The sequence below is a fragment of the Astyanax mexicanus genome, chromosome 14, assembly GCF_023375975.1.
Source record: "Astyanax mexicanus isolate ESR-SI-001 chromosome 14, AstMex3_surface, whole genome shotgun sequence".
Classification (NCBI taxonomy): domain Eukaryota; kingdom Metazoa; phylum Chordata; class Actinopteri; order Characiformes; family Acestrorhamphidae; genus Astyanax; species Astyanax mexicanus.
Window position 1 is genome coordinate 8,362,545 of NC_064421.1, and position 14,574 is coordinate 8,377,118.

The 14,574-nt window shown below is 36.9% G+C and overlaps 1 protein-coding gene across 4 annotated transcripts in view; it reads left to right on the forward strand.

The window, feature by feature from the left end:
* map7a (microtubule-associated protein 7a) overlaps positions 1-14,574 on the forward strand; it is a 50,971-nt gene that overhangs the window by 15,883 nt on the left and 20,514 nt on the right. Inside the window, exons 2-8 of one of the 4 annotated variants that reach the window (XM_022673214.2) lie at positions 7,516-7,626; positions 10,164-10,238; positions 11,084-11,247; positions 11,507-11,615; positions 11,757-11,870; positions 13,079-13,230; positions 14,279-14,406. In XM_022673214.2, the coding sequence (XP_022528935.1) occupies positions 7,516-7,626; positions 10,164-10,238; positions 11,084-11,247; positions 11,507-11,615; positions 11,757-11,870; positions 13,079-13,230; positions 14,279-14,406 (853 nt within the window). The remainder of the gene's footprint in view (positions 1-7,515; positions 7,627-10,163; positions 10,239-11,083; positions 11,248-11,506; positions 11,616-11,756; positions 11,871-13,078; positions 13,231-14,278; positions 14,407-14,574) is intronic. The other 3 variants (XM_022673215.2, XM_022673216.2, XM_022673217.2) reach the window with 3 other exon arrangements.

Sequence of the window (14,574 nt, forward strand, 5' to 3'; positions counted from 1 at the left end):
TGCTAAATTGTTTGACACCAAACATGTCATGATTGGTCAAGGAGGCAAGGGAAAGATGTCAAAAGTAGGTTTTGCATATTATGCTAATTAAAAAAAAAATTAAGTGGGTGGAGCATAAACAAGAATGACCCAGGTGGCATACCAGCATGACCAAGAATGATAAAGATGTTCAAGACAAGACAAGACAAGCCAGATTAAATAAGTTCAGCAGAGCTTTAATTTAGAATAATTCAAATGTAGCTGTTTCACCAAATGACCACCAGAGCGCAGCAAGAGACCACATATAACCTGCTGGAAATCTATCACTCTATCAGTAAGACAGAACATTCCCTATCAGTGTGTTTCTATTTATTAAAAAGAGAAGAAAAGTCCAAGACAAGATCTCAAAAGTAGGTTTTGCTTATTATGCAAATTAAAAAACATATTAAGTGGGTGGAGCATAAACAAGAATGACCCAGGTGGCTGAGCAGCATGACCAAGAAGGATAAAGATGTTTAATTAAGCAAGACAAGCAAGATTAAATAAGTTCAGCAGAGCTTTAATTTAGAATAATTCAACTGTAGCTGTTTCACCAAATGACCACCAGAGCGCAGCAAGAGACCACATATAACCTGCTGGAAATCTATCACTCTATAAATAAGACAGAACATTCCCTATCAGTGTGTTTCTATTTATTAAAAAGAGAAGAAAAGTCCGATTGGGCTCCAAATTGGTACTCATGATCAAGTGGTCTGTATATATATGTGTGTAAATTTGTGTGTTGATAGGGTCAAAGGTTCCTGACTTCTGACCATTTAGGCTTGAAAAAAGCGATAATACAGGCTTATGGCCTACAAAATGGCTGTTGCTCTTTGGCCATATTAGAGGCAAAAAATATCTGATTTGGCTCAAAATTTGCAATCAAGATCATATTATCAGTCTATATATGTGTGTAAATTTGTGTGTCGATAGGGTCAAAGGTTCCTGACTTCTGTCCATTTAGGTTTGAAAAAAGCGATAATACAGGCTTGAGGCCTACAAAATCGCTGTAGTTTTCCAGCCGTTGTAAAGGGAAAACATGTCCGATTTGGCTGAAAATTTGCAATCAAGATCATATTATCAGTCTATATATGTGTGTAAATTTGTGTGTTGATAGGGTGAAAGGTTCCTGTCTTCTGTCCATTTAGGTTGGAAAATAGCGATAAATAGAATAAATTGAAAATAGTTATTTTTTCACTGTAGAGCCTACTGAAGACTTATTTGGCTCATACTTGGCAAACATGCTTCAAATGTCATTGTTAATTAGTAGCTTCAACAGTTTTGGCATGTTTTAAACGTTGACAGAGTTTTGGCCAAATAACTCTAAAAAGGCTTTCACGTACATGTTTGATCAAGGTTTATGGGCCTCAAATAGTTAAAATGTCAAGATTTTTTTGATAATTATTTACCTACCGGGTCTCAAGATTGCATCAAGACCAAATTTGTTTTGATTGATTAAGGACTTAAAGACAAGTTCGAAAAGAGCAATTTTTACTCTTTTGTCCACTGATGAAAATCTTTGCATTTTTGGTAAATACATGTAATTACAAAGTTGTAAAGGCTACAGCAAAGTATACAACTAAAAAAGAATAACAAGCCTAGGCCATTTGTACCTTTAGATATAACTGATTTTCTGCTATAGCGCCCCCTTGAGGCCAATCAACGCCATATTTTAATGGATGATAGAAGGCCCTGAGATACATGTAGGGTATAAGTATCGTCCTGATTGGTCATTGTTTAGCATGTCAAAAGCTTGCTGGAACCTGATTGGCTAATAACGATCGCAAAAATTTGCATATCAAATTTTCCTTCTGTAAAACATTAGGACATAGGCCATAGATGATACATGCCAAAGGAGAGCTTCATAGCTTGTACGGTTCCTGAGAAACAGATTTTTAGCTTTGGCTCCGCCCCCTGGGGGCGTATGTCTACACAGATTGACGGGCTACCTCAGAATCATGTTGGCATCAAAGCTCTAAAGAGGCATTAGTGTAGGTTTAAGCATTCAAAAGTTACAACTGTTAGAGTAAATTTGGGTGTGCCACGGTAAGATTAATTTGCATATGGCGGCCATATTGTTTACAAATTTCACAATTTTTTCGATAATTATTGAGTTTGGGACTCTGCTGAGTTGTTTGATACCAAATATGTCAGGATTGGTCAATGACCCTAGGACAAGTTCTCAAAAGTAGGTTTTGAATATTATGCTAAATAGCAAAAAATGTAAGTGGGCGGAGCTTAGTGGTTCTATTGACCTTTTTGATTTGCCATTAACCAAGGAATCATATAATGCAAGAATTTTTGCTCTAGCTATCAGGGCGTAGGAGTTACGAGGCCAAACGCGTTGACCTTTGCCATAGCGCCCCCTTGAGGCTGATCGGGCTCATCTTTTGAATCTGAGTAGCGGTGAGAAGTACTACCATATGACCAAGTCTCAGCCCTGTAGGCCTTACGGTTTCTTCTGCCCAATCACTTCTATGGCAGAAAAAGAATAAGAACTATAATAATAATAATAATAATAATAATAATAATAATAATAATAATAATAATAATCAGAACAATTACAATAGGGTTTCTAGCACTACGTGCTCGAACCCCTAAATATAGCCGCAAGCGGCGATTTACGGGGTTCGAGCGTCACAGGCAAAGAGGCCCCTGGAGGCCAGTTAGGCTTAAAACCTGTTGCTGGTTGACCGTCATCACCAAACTGGATAACCAAGCTGGGTAACCAGCGTGACCATAAAGACCAAAATGACAATGCTAGATGAGTGGTGTGAGTAAACTAGTTGAAAAGCATTGATAAATTGAGCTGTAGTGTTCATCAGGTTTTATGTGGTGTCTTGCTGCACTCTAGTGGGCATTTGGTGAAACAACTTCAGTTCTTAAATTCAAAAAACACAAGGCATAAAAAGGGCATATAAATAACCCATATATAGTGTATAAGTTTTGACCTGATAAACATTCTGCCTGTCAAAAGCTTGCTGGAATGTGATTGGCTAATAGTGACCACAAAAGTGTCCATATCAAATTTTCATTTGGTGTACCATTAGTGCATGGGCCATAGATGATAATTGGCAAGGATGACCTTGATAGCTTGTATGGTTGTAGAGAAACAGCTATCGAGGTTAAGCATTCAAAAGTTATAAGTGTTAAAGACATTTTACTGCACCATGGTAAAACTAATTTGCATATGGCGGCCATATTGTTTATAAATGTAAAGATTTTTTTTATAATTATTGAGGAGTAAGCTCTGCTGAACTGTTTGACACCAAACATGTCATGATTGGTCAAGGAGGCAAAGACAAGATCTCAAAAGTAGGTTTTGCATATTATGCAAATAAAAAAAAAATTAAGTGGGTGGAGCATAAATAAGAATGACCCAGGTGGCTGACTAGCATGACCAAGAAGGATAAATATGTTCAATTAAGCAAGACAAAAATGATTAAATAAGTTCAGCAGAGCTTTAATTTAGAATAATTAAAATGTAGCTGTTTCACCAAATGACCACCAGAGCGCAGCAAGAGACCACATATAACCTGCTGGAAATCTGTCACTCTATAAGTAAGACAGAACATTCCCTATCAGTGTGTTTCTATTTATTAAAAAGAGAAGAAAAGTCCGATTGGGCTCCAAATTGGTACTCATGATCAAGTGGTCTGCATATATATGTGTGTAAATTTGTGTGTTGATAGGGTCAAAGGTTCCTGACTTCTGTCCATTTAGGTTTGAAAAAAGCGATAATACAGGCTTATGGCCTACAAAATGGCTGTTGCTCTTTGGCCATATTAGAGGCAAAAAATATCTGATTTGGCTCAAAATTTGCAATCAAGATCACAATATCAGTCTATATATGTATGTCGATTTCTGTGTCGATAGGGTCAAAGGTTCCTGACTTATGTCCATTTAGGTTTGAAAAAAGCGATAATACAGGCTTGAGGCCTACAAAATCGCTGTAGTTTTCCAGCCGTTGTAGAGGGAAAACATGTCCGATTTGGCTGAAAATTTGCAATCAAGATTAGATTATCAGTCTATATATGTGTATAAATTTGTGTGTTGATAGGGTGAAAGGTTCCTGTCTTCTGTCCATTTAGGTTGGAAAATAGCGATAAATAGAATAAATTGAAAATAGTTATTTTTTCACTGTAGAGCCTACTGAAGACTTATTTGGCTCATACTTGGCAAATGTGCTTCAAATGTCATTGTTAATTAGTAGCTTCAACAGTTTTGGCATGTTTTAAACTTTGACAGAGTTTTGGCCAAATAACTCTGAAAAGGCTTTCACATACATGTTTGATCAAGGTTTATGGGCCTCAAATAGTTAAAATGTCAAGATTTTTTTGATAATTATTTACCTACAGGGTCTCAAGATCGCATCAAGACCAAAGTTATTTTGATTGATTAAGGACTTAAAGACAAGTTCGAAAAGAGCAATTTTTACTCTTTTGGCCACTGATGAAAATCTTTCCATTTTTGGTAAATACATGTAATTACAAAGTTGTAAAGGCTACAGCAAAGTATACAACTAAAAAAGAATAACAAGCCTAGGCCACTTGTACCTTTAGATATAACTGATTTTCTGCTATAGCGCCCCCTTGAGGCCAATCAACGCCATATTTTAATGGATGATAGAAGGCCCTGAGATACATGTAGGGTATAAGTATCGTCCTGATTGGTCATTGTTTAGCATGTCAAAAGCTTGCTGGAAACTGATTGGCTAATAACGATCGCAAAAATTTGCATATCAAATTTTCCTTCTGTAAAACATTAGGACATAGGCCATAGATGATACATGCCAAAGGAGAGCTTCATAGCTTGTACGGTTCCTGAGAAACAGATTTTTAGCTTTGGCTCCGCCCCCTGGGGGCGTATGTCTACACAGATTGACGGGCTACCTCAGAATCATGTTGGCATCAACGGTCTAAAGTGGCATTAGTGTAGGTTTAAGCATTCAAAAGTTACAGCTGTTAGAGTAAATTTGGGTGTGCCACGGTAAGATTAATTTGCATATGGCGGCCATATTGTTTACAAATTTCACAATTTTTTTGATAATTATTGAGGTTGGGACTCGGCTGAGTTGTTTGACACCAAATATGACAGGATTGGTCAATGACCCTAGGACAAGTTCTCAAAAGTAGGTTTTGCATATTATGCTAAATAGCAAAAAATCTAAGTGGGCGGAGCTTAGTGGTTCTATTGACCTTTTTGATTTGCCATTAACCAAGGAATCATATAATGCAAGAATTTTTGCTCTAGCTATCAGGGCGTGGCAGTTACGAGGCCTAACGCGTTGACCTTCGCCATAGCGCCCCCTTGAGGCCGATCGGGCTCATCTTTTGAATCTGAGTAGCGGTGAGAAGTACTACCATATGACCAAGTCTCAGCCCTGTAGGCCTTACGGTTTCTTCTGCCCGATCACTTCTATGGCAGAAAAAGAATAAGAATAATAATAATAATAATAATCAGAACAATTACAATAGGGTTTCTAGCACTACGTGCTCGAACCCCTAATAATAATAATAATCAGAACAATTACAATAGGGTTTCTAGCACTACGTGCTCGAACCCCTAATAATAATAATAATAATCAGAACAATTACAATAGGGTTTCTAGCACTACGTGCTCGAACCCCTAAATAGTGGCAATTATAAAGTTACACTCCTAAACTTTTACATATTTACAGTTATCAAAATGTAAAAAATCAGAATATTTTTAAGCACCACAAATATGCCTGTCACAGTAGCCATTTCTTTGGACATTAATTTTGATATTTTAAAGTGTTATTCATGTAATTTTTTGCAATGTGTCATGAATATGATATAGGCTACTAATAATACAATAATATAATATTTTTTTAGGCCTTTACACATTATTTTCTAAGAGCTATTCCTTCCTTAGAATATTTAGATATAGAAATTGGAATATACAAATGTGTAAATGCCTGAATAAATAGAAAACAATAAAACAATTCTTATAACAAAGTTGGTACACAAGCTTTACATAGTAAAAACAGTGGGCTATACTGAGGTTAGCAAAAATGATTGAGATTAAGGCTATACTTTATATAACCGATCGATCAATCAATCAATCAATCAATCATTCGGTCAATCAATCATTCAGTCAATCAATCCTCATTTTCAAAGCAGCCGAGCATTTACAATTTAAAGGGACTAACAATTAATTTAAATCAAAGTCGAGTATTTAACGAAGTGAGAAAACAATAAAATAATAAATAGTAAAAAGCATTAGAAAAACGAGCAAACAATAAAATATTTAAATGAAAAGAAATAAAATAATTCAGAATAAAAGGATAAGTGGACAGGCTAAAATTTAAAGCAATAAACACTTAAAGCAATTAAATAAAGAGATAAATAATTAGAATAATAAAATATAAACGTAAATAAAGAAATAGAGTACTAAAAGTAAATAAAATAAAAAGATAAAAGGCCACAATTAATACAGGGAATAAAATAAATGAAATAATAAAAAAACTAAAAGGTAAAAAAGAAATGCAGATAAATAATCGATTATGTTTAATTATTGTGACAGGCCTAAGTGCCATAAATGTTAACACTCTGATATGGAGGATCAGATCAGTCATTTGTTAAAAACAAGCTGTTTTGAGTCTAAATACATGCTGAAATATGTGGGTCGTGTGAATGACGTCATATCTGAGAGAGAAATCCAATGGAAAATCACTTATAATCAGCACAGCCGTCTGTTACATTGATTAGTCATACATGAAGCATAGAGCACAGACTTCCTGCTTATCTCACAGTGTTTCTGATTATACTGCATCGGTTTAAATCACCTTCACTAAATCATAACTATTTAGAGACACTGCATGTTTTTAAGAGACTATAATGACATCAGGCCAACAAATGATAATAGGAGAACATATTTTTCATAGTTTCATAATCTATTTTTCCTAATTTTCTTAATTTACAATGCCAATTACCCAACCCACTTATTAGGGTTCCCCCTATCACTAGTAATGCCCCAACACCAGGAGAGTGAAGACTAGCACATGCCTCCTCTGATACATGTGAAGTCAGACTCCGCCTCTTTTTGAGCTGCTGCTGATGTAGTATTGCCGAGTGGCATCACAGTGCTAACGCTCGGAGTAAAGCGCAGCGATTCGCTTCTGATACATCAGCTCACAGATGCCTTGGGCTGATCAACATCACCCTTTGGAGTGATGAGGGGAAAGAGCGCCATCTACTGTACCCACCCAGAGAGAGCATGGCCTATTGTGGTCTCCAGCAGCTGATGAACAGGATTTGAATGGATATGGATTTTTATGGATGTCATAAAAGCTGCCATTACAATACAGTTTATATGACTGTTTTTAAAAGGACATTTGTTTCTTTTAATCAATATTATTATTACGCTGTTGTACTGATAACCCATGTTTTTGCACACACACACACACACACAGATCAGTCCATTAAGAGCTTCATTACCCTGGGCACAGAATCAGATCTAATGTTGTTTTTCAGAGACTGGGCCCGACATGACGCCCAAACCGGAGCACAAACAAACAGGCTGTGTCCCATCTGTGCCCACATCAGCACAGCTCACTAACCACAGAAGAAATGGCAGCGCTGCAGGTCTGAAACTGCTCTCTTTATGCACCAGATCAACCCAAAATCAAATATATGCAGTGAATCAGCTGAGATATGTTTGTGTGATGTTTTGTACTGGACCTAACTAGCTCATGTTAAAGTAACACATAACAGTGATGCTGTGGATATTGAACTCACAACCCTGAGATCGATAACTCAGCACTCTAACCACTCAACTGCCACTGACAGCGGGGTGGATTTGTCCATTAGGATAGTATCATGAAAGCTATCACCTACTGACATTTTAATATGATTTCTGAACATTAAATAGGCATAACTATGAAAGTGCTGTGAAAAAGTTTTTTTCTCCCTGCAGATTTCGTGATATAAAAAAGCAGTATTTAAAATATAATCTCATTCATTAAGGGATAACTTGGTTGTGCACCTTTGGCGGCAACAACTGCAGTTAAGCTTTACTGAAACTGGCAATGAGTCTTTCACATCTCTGTGGAGGAATTTTGGCTATACTCTTCTTTACAGAATTGTTTTAATTCAGACAATCTGACATTGGCTAGATCACTCCAAAATCTTCATTCAGAGGTGGGCAACATCCTAACATTTTGTAAACGTTAAAAGTAGCATTCCCAAAACTGAAAATCAAAAAAGTTTTGACACAAGTTACCAGAACATTAAAAAACATTAAACTAAGAACATTCTGAAAACATCAAGAAAACTTGACAGTTTGAACATTCTAAGAATATTAAATGTAACATTCAGAAAATGCTCCACAAACTAAAGATAGCTGAGTTTTCTGAATATTTTCATTAAATGTTTTGAAACATTCTGGTAACGTCGCTGCAACGTCACTTGTGTCAGTGTTTTAGTTTTGGGACTACATTTAACGTTTAAGACTTACTTTTTTCTTTTGTCACTATCCCACCCACTCATCTGTACTCTCCCTTTCATAGTAATGCCACAATACCACGAGCCTCCACCGATACATGTGAAGTCAGACTCCGCCTCTTTTTGAACTGCTGCTGATGCAGCATTATCGAGCAGCATCACAGCGCTCTCGGAGGAAAGCGCAGCGACTCGGTTGTGATACATCAGCTCACAGACGTCTTGTGCTGATCAACATCACCCTTTAAAGTGATGAGGAGAAAAAGCGCCATCTACTGTACCCACCCAGAGAGAGCAAGGCTAATTTTGCTATCTCGGGGCTCTGGCAGCTGATGGCAAGCTACATAACCTGGATGTGAACCTCCAGGAATCTCCTGATTAGTGGTAGCATCTTAGTCTGCTGGACCACTGGGAAAACGAGACCTATTTTTAACATTTACACAATGTTATTATTAATGCAGCTGAGAAACATCCTAATAATTTAGTGATGCCAACCATTATTATGTTACATGTTTTCAAAATGTTCCTTGAAAGTATTTCTGCAACATTGCAGGCTAACCTTCATTAAACATTCCTCAAATCATTGCTAATCATTCTTAGAATGTTCTCAGTTACCTGGGTATGTGGCTTCAGGTAAACTTGGCTGCTAAAAGCTTCCACTGCTTGTTTTCTGCCTAAACACTGTAGCCCTTTAACTTGTTTAAATAAGAAGCAAACTTTAGGTATCAAACTAGTCAGACTGACTAAACGTGGAGTAAATCTGGAATCTCTCCAGCTCCAGTTTTCCAGGCTGCAGATAAGGATACAGTATGTGGTGCAGTGGCATTGCTTGCCTCTTTTGGGGTCACCTGAATTAGCTTCACCCAACACAGTGTCGGACACAGCGCAGCACTCACTACCAGCACAGCTCCAGTTTGTCTCTGAGCAAAACACATAAAAGAGCATGTGACTGATTCAGCGTTTTAACTGCAGCCTGGGACTAAAATGTGTCTATTTATTTTAGATCTGATAAGTTCAGCAAGTGCTAGCTGTTCTGGGTCTTATCAGTTTCCTGAGGTTATCTGACTTTATAAATATATAAATATAATATGTTTATTCTGATTAAATTACATTTTATGCTGTAATAAATCTGCATGTTTCCTAACACCTCTAACAAACTAACTACTTCTAACCTCATTCCCTTCTTCCCCAATTTTTCTTTTCTATCCCACTATTTTCCCTTTGGACACTTTTTAAATTTTTTTTTGTCTTGAACTTCTATGTCCTCTATTTCTAATGTACATCATTATTTGTAAGTCGCTTTGGATAAAAGCATCCGCTAAATATAATGTGATGTTATGTAATGAAATTTGTAACACCAAAAGGGCAATTTTACAGAAGAAGGAAAGGCACTTCTTATTTGTCAATGAAAGTCAATGTAAAAAGATCTTTATACATATATATATATATATATATATATATATATATATATATATATATATATATATATACATATATATTTCTTTTGACTCATTCATTATGACCAACATGTCAAAAATAGAGTTATTTCTGTGTAGCAGCGATGATTTACATTCTATTGATGTTATTTTTTTGGAAATAACAGTCCTTTTCTGTATTTTCTGTATTGTATATGTTGTATTGTTTCAGTGCTGCTGTACAGTGACTGCTCTTCTGTTTCTCAGAGTCACAAGCACTAAAGGTGGATGAGAGGTTACGACTAGCTCGTGAGCGAAGAGAGGAGCACCTCAAACAGCTCGGTATTTATCTCAATTTTGTAAAACTTCTATCTATCTATCTATCTATCTATCTATCTATCTATCTATCTATCTATCTATCTATCTATCTATCTATCTATCTATCTATCTATCTATCTATCTTCTATGCTTACTTATTTGTCTGTCTGTTTGTCTGTCTGTCTGTCTATCTATCTATCTACCTGTCTGTCTGTCTGTCTGTCTACCTATCTATCTATCTGTCTGTCTGTCTGTCTGCCTACTTACATATGTGTCTGTCTGTCTGTCTGTTTGTGTATCTACCTGCCTACCTACCTACCTACCTACCTACCTATGTACCTATGTACATAACTATCTGTCTGTCTGTCTGTCTGTCTGCTTGCCTGCTTGTCTCTCTGTCTGTCTACCTACCTGTCTGTCACTCAGTCTGTTTGTCTGTCGGTCTGCCTGCCTGCCTGTATTGGGTCACCTGCTCATTCAGAATACTAAAAAGAGTTTATTCTGCTTTTGTTGGAGTAACTGTCTTTATTATTTAGAAAAGGCTTGTGCTGTGAGGATTTGTTTGCACTCCCCAACTCACAGTCCCAAAAGTATTGGATGGAGCTCCATCATTCCAATTCCATCAACATACTGTTCCACTGCTTCACATTATGGTGTCAATAGGTTCATGTTTTTCTTGATAGAAAGTCTAGAAAGTCCTATTATATTGGCAATATGTCCCTACAGGGCCTAAACAAGCTGTGTTGCTAAATTTATTAATTAAACGTATTAATTCTATGTCCAACAAACATTTGTTTTAGCCATTTTGGCCATTATTTCAGAATGTAAACTTCTACATAATCTCAGTGTTGTGTCTGGTTTTTCGGTAGCGAGCCGGGAGCGAGGCTGGCTGGACAGAGAGGAGAGGGCCAGGAGGTTCTACGAGAAGCACCTGGAGGAACGTCGGAAGAAGCTGGAGGAGCAGAGACAGCGGGAGGAGAGGAGGAGGATGGCGGTGGAGGAGAAACGCAAACAGAGGCTTAAAGAGGAGAGAGTGAGTCCGGCTGACGAGCTCTTAGGAGTTACTGCAGTCTTACCTTTCTATTTTAAATAATAACCCAATTTTTAAACCCAATTGTTGGGGTAAAATAAAACTATACCTTCATATTTACATGCAAAACATTATTAATAATTGATTCATACCAGCGTATTTTTATGTTTATGCATAATCGACGTTCAATCAAAATTACTTTTTTCTAGGAAAGTGTAGTGAAATAGAAGCGCAGAAAACATATTTTTTGTTTGGCTCATAGGAGCGGTACGAATCTGTGGTGCAGAAAACCATGGAGAGGAGTCAGAAAGCCAAACAGAGAGCGGGCACAGGTCAGAGGGGAGGTGGCACTGCCAGGAGCAGCACAAATGGTAAATATCTGATTCATATTTCCATACAACAGCTCACTCAACTAAGGCTTATCGTGGGCTTTGTGCATCTTCTGTACTAATTCTATCCTAACCTCTTCCCTTACTTTGCTATCAGTGTGTGTGTGCTTTGCTCTTCTCCAGCTAAACGCCGCTCTCTTAGTCAGTGGGAGATAGACCTGGTTAACCGTCTTCAGACCCCCACTATCTCTTATCTAGCCAGAAGCAGAAGTGCTGTGTGTCTGTCACGAGGAGAAGGTAACCAAATAGAGTAAATAGATTACAGTATATTGCAGTGCATTGATATTATACACTGATATACCTGCCACATGTCATGGGACAAGAACTAGTATAGCATCATATGCAGAGGTGTAAAAAGTATTCCCATTCATTACTCTGTAGGTAGAAGTATAGATACTATACTTAAAATACTTCTGTAGAAGTTGAAGCATCAACTCAAGCTTTTAATTCAAAAGAATGAAATCTGCACCCCCGCAATAAAAAGCACCCCCTCTCGAAAGCGTGTATCCAATTACAGTTAGCTAAAGCAGTTAGCTCCTGAGAGAGGGTGCTTTTCCTGGTGGGGGTCCTGAATTCGACATAACACTGGCTTTACACGTGAGATCAGTGCTGAGAGCAATAAATCGCAACAATAACAATATACTGCAATAAAAACGACTTTTGGCTAATGTCTTGTTCTGCTAACAGACTAGGAGAGTTTGGGTTATCTAATGTTTATATTAACACTGCCAAAAATTTATAAACACAGGACCCAACACTACTCAGTTTTTTTTTTAAAGAGTGGAGAAAATTTAAGTATACAAAAGAATTGGCAAATACAATACTAATAATAATAATAATAATAATAATAATAATATTAACCTGTTGTATTATTATAAATAGGTGATAACTTATCAGTTTTTGTCATATATTTATATAATTCAGACATTTCACGCATATTTTTTTCTAATAACAGTAAATGTAATGTAGAGTAACATGTTTAGGTTGTAAAGTCACCTTTGGTTGGATTTAACTAATAATAAACAGAAATACAGAAAAAAATAATTTTGTTTATATGTGATTAACTGTAATAACACAAATGTTTTTCTAAATTACTATAGGGTGGGATTAGATTAATTTTATCAAATGTGGCCCCCCAATGTCAAACCCGCTCCTTCGCCTATGAGTAAAAGTAATGTAACCATTAAGGACGAAAGATTAGGCCGCACCACAGAGTCCTATAGTGCACTGTCCCATGACTTTTGGCATGTCAGTGTATAGCGTGTAGAGTGTTTTGAGCAGTGTAGAGTTTTAAGGAAAATTGAGTCAGGTTTAAAATCAGCTGTTTTAAAAGTTGTCTGCTTGCTTTTCTCTCCTATTGTTCTCATTTCATTGTTTCACATTTCATTTCATTGTTCTCCCATTGTTTTTCACTAAAAAATAAAAATCCATACCTCATTGTTCAGCTGTTCATGTTTGTCGACGTTCAGCTTCATGCCACTCTATGAGCTCCAGTGCTCCACAGAGAACGCGTCAGGGCGGAGGAGCGCTGCCACACAGAGCCGTCAGCAGGCCCGGGGTGAAGAACAGCAGCCACAGATCATCCAGCAAAGAACAGGTGAGATTTCACTCTCTTCAGCTATACCTACATCTGTTTCTATCCTGCAGTGACTGGAGAGAAGTGCTGATATGGTTGTATGTTTGTAAAACTCTCTGGAGCTGATAAGCATAAACCTATTGGCACCATGTGGCCTAGACGTTTATAAAGTCCTCCAGTATTAAGCTTACAGACAGACAGACAGGTAGGTAGGTAGTTTTGTAGGTGAGTAGGTATGTACATACATACAGACAGACAAAGAAATAGGTAGGTAGGTAGGTAGGTAGGTAGGTAGACAGACAGACAGGCAAGTAGGTGGGTAGGTTGGTAACTATATAGACAAGCAGACAGGTAGGTAGGTAAGTATATAGACATACAGACAGACAAAGAAATAGGTAGGAAGGTAGGTAGACAGACAGACAGGTAAGTAGTTACGTAGGTTGGTAACTATATAGACAGATAGACAGGTAGGTAAGTAGGTAGGGATACAGACAGGTAGGCAGGTAGGTTGGAAAGTGTATAGGTATACAGACAGACAGGTAGGTAGGTAGTTATGTAGGTAGGCAGACAGACAGACAAAAAGACAGACAAAAAAAGGTAGATATTTAGACAGACAGACAGGTAAGTAGGTAGTTATGTAGGTAGATAGACAGACAGACAAAAATAGGTAGGTATTTAGACAGACAGGTAAGTAGGTAGGTAGACAGAAAGACAGACAAATAAATAGGTAGGCAGGTAGACAGACAAGTAGGTAGATAAGTTGGTAAGTAAATAGACAGACAGGGAAGTAGGTAGATAGACAGAAAGACAGACAGACAGACAGACAGGGTAATGAATTAATTAATTAATAATAAATAAGTGTCACAATACTTTTGCCCATATATTGTAATTATGGTATTATATTGTCTGTAATAATATAATATTTACAATTTATTCAACACAAATAATTTGTGCTGGAAACAATATGGTTATAATGATGATGTCTTTGTCCTTTCTTGTTCTCTGTTATTTTGTATTTTAATTATATATATATATATATATATATATTTTTTTTTTTGTTATGTTTCAGGGGTCAAACGGTAATCTTGAGAAAAGGCAGTGGAAGACGCCACAGTCTCACAGAGCGGCTGCTAAAGCCAACTCCAGATTAGACACGGCTCTACAGGACAAATCACTACTCTCCTCATCACCACCAGGGTATGACCTTACTACAAAATACTTACTACAGATATTAATAACACACTGTAACAAAAAAGCTATAAAATTTAAAATAACCTCCTGTATTCAGGCTATTTACACTGAAATATAAGAAACTACATTATTTTTTAATTAATGTAACATAATAACTGTTTATATTTATGTTTG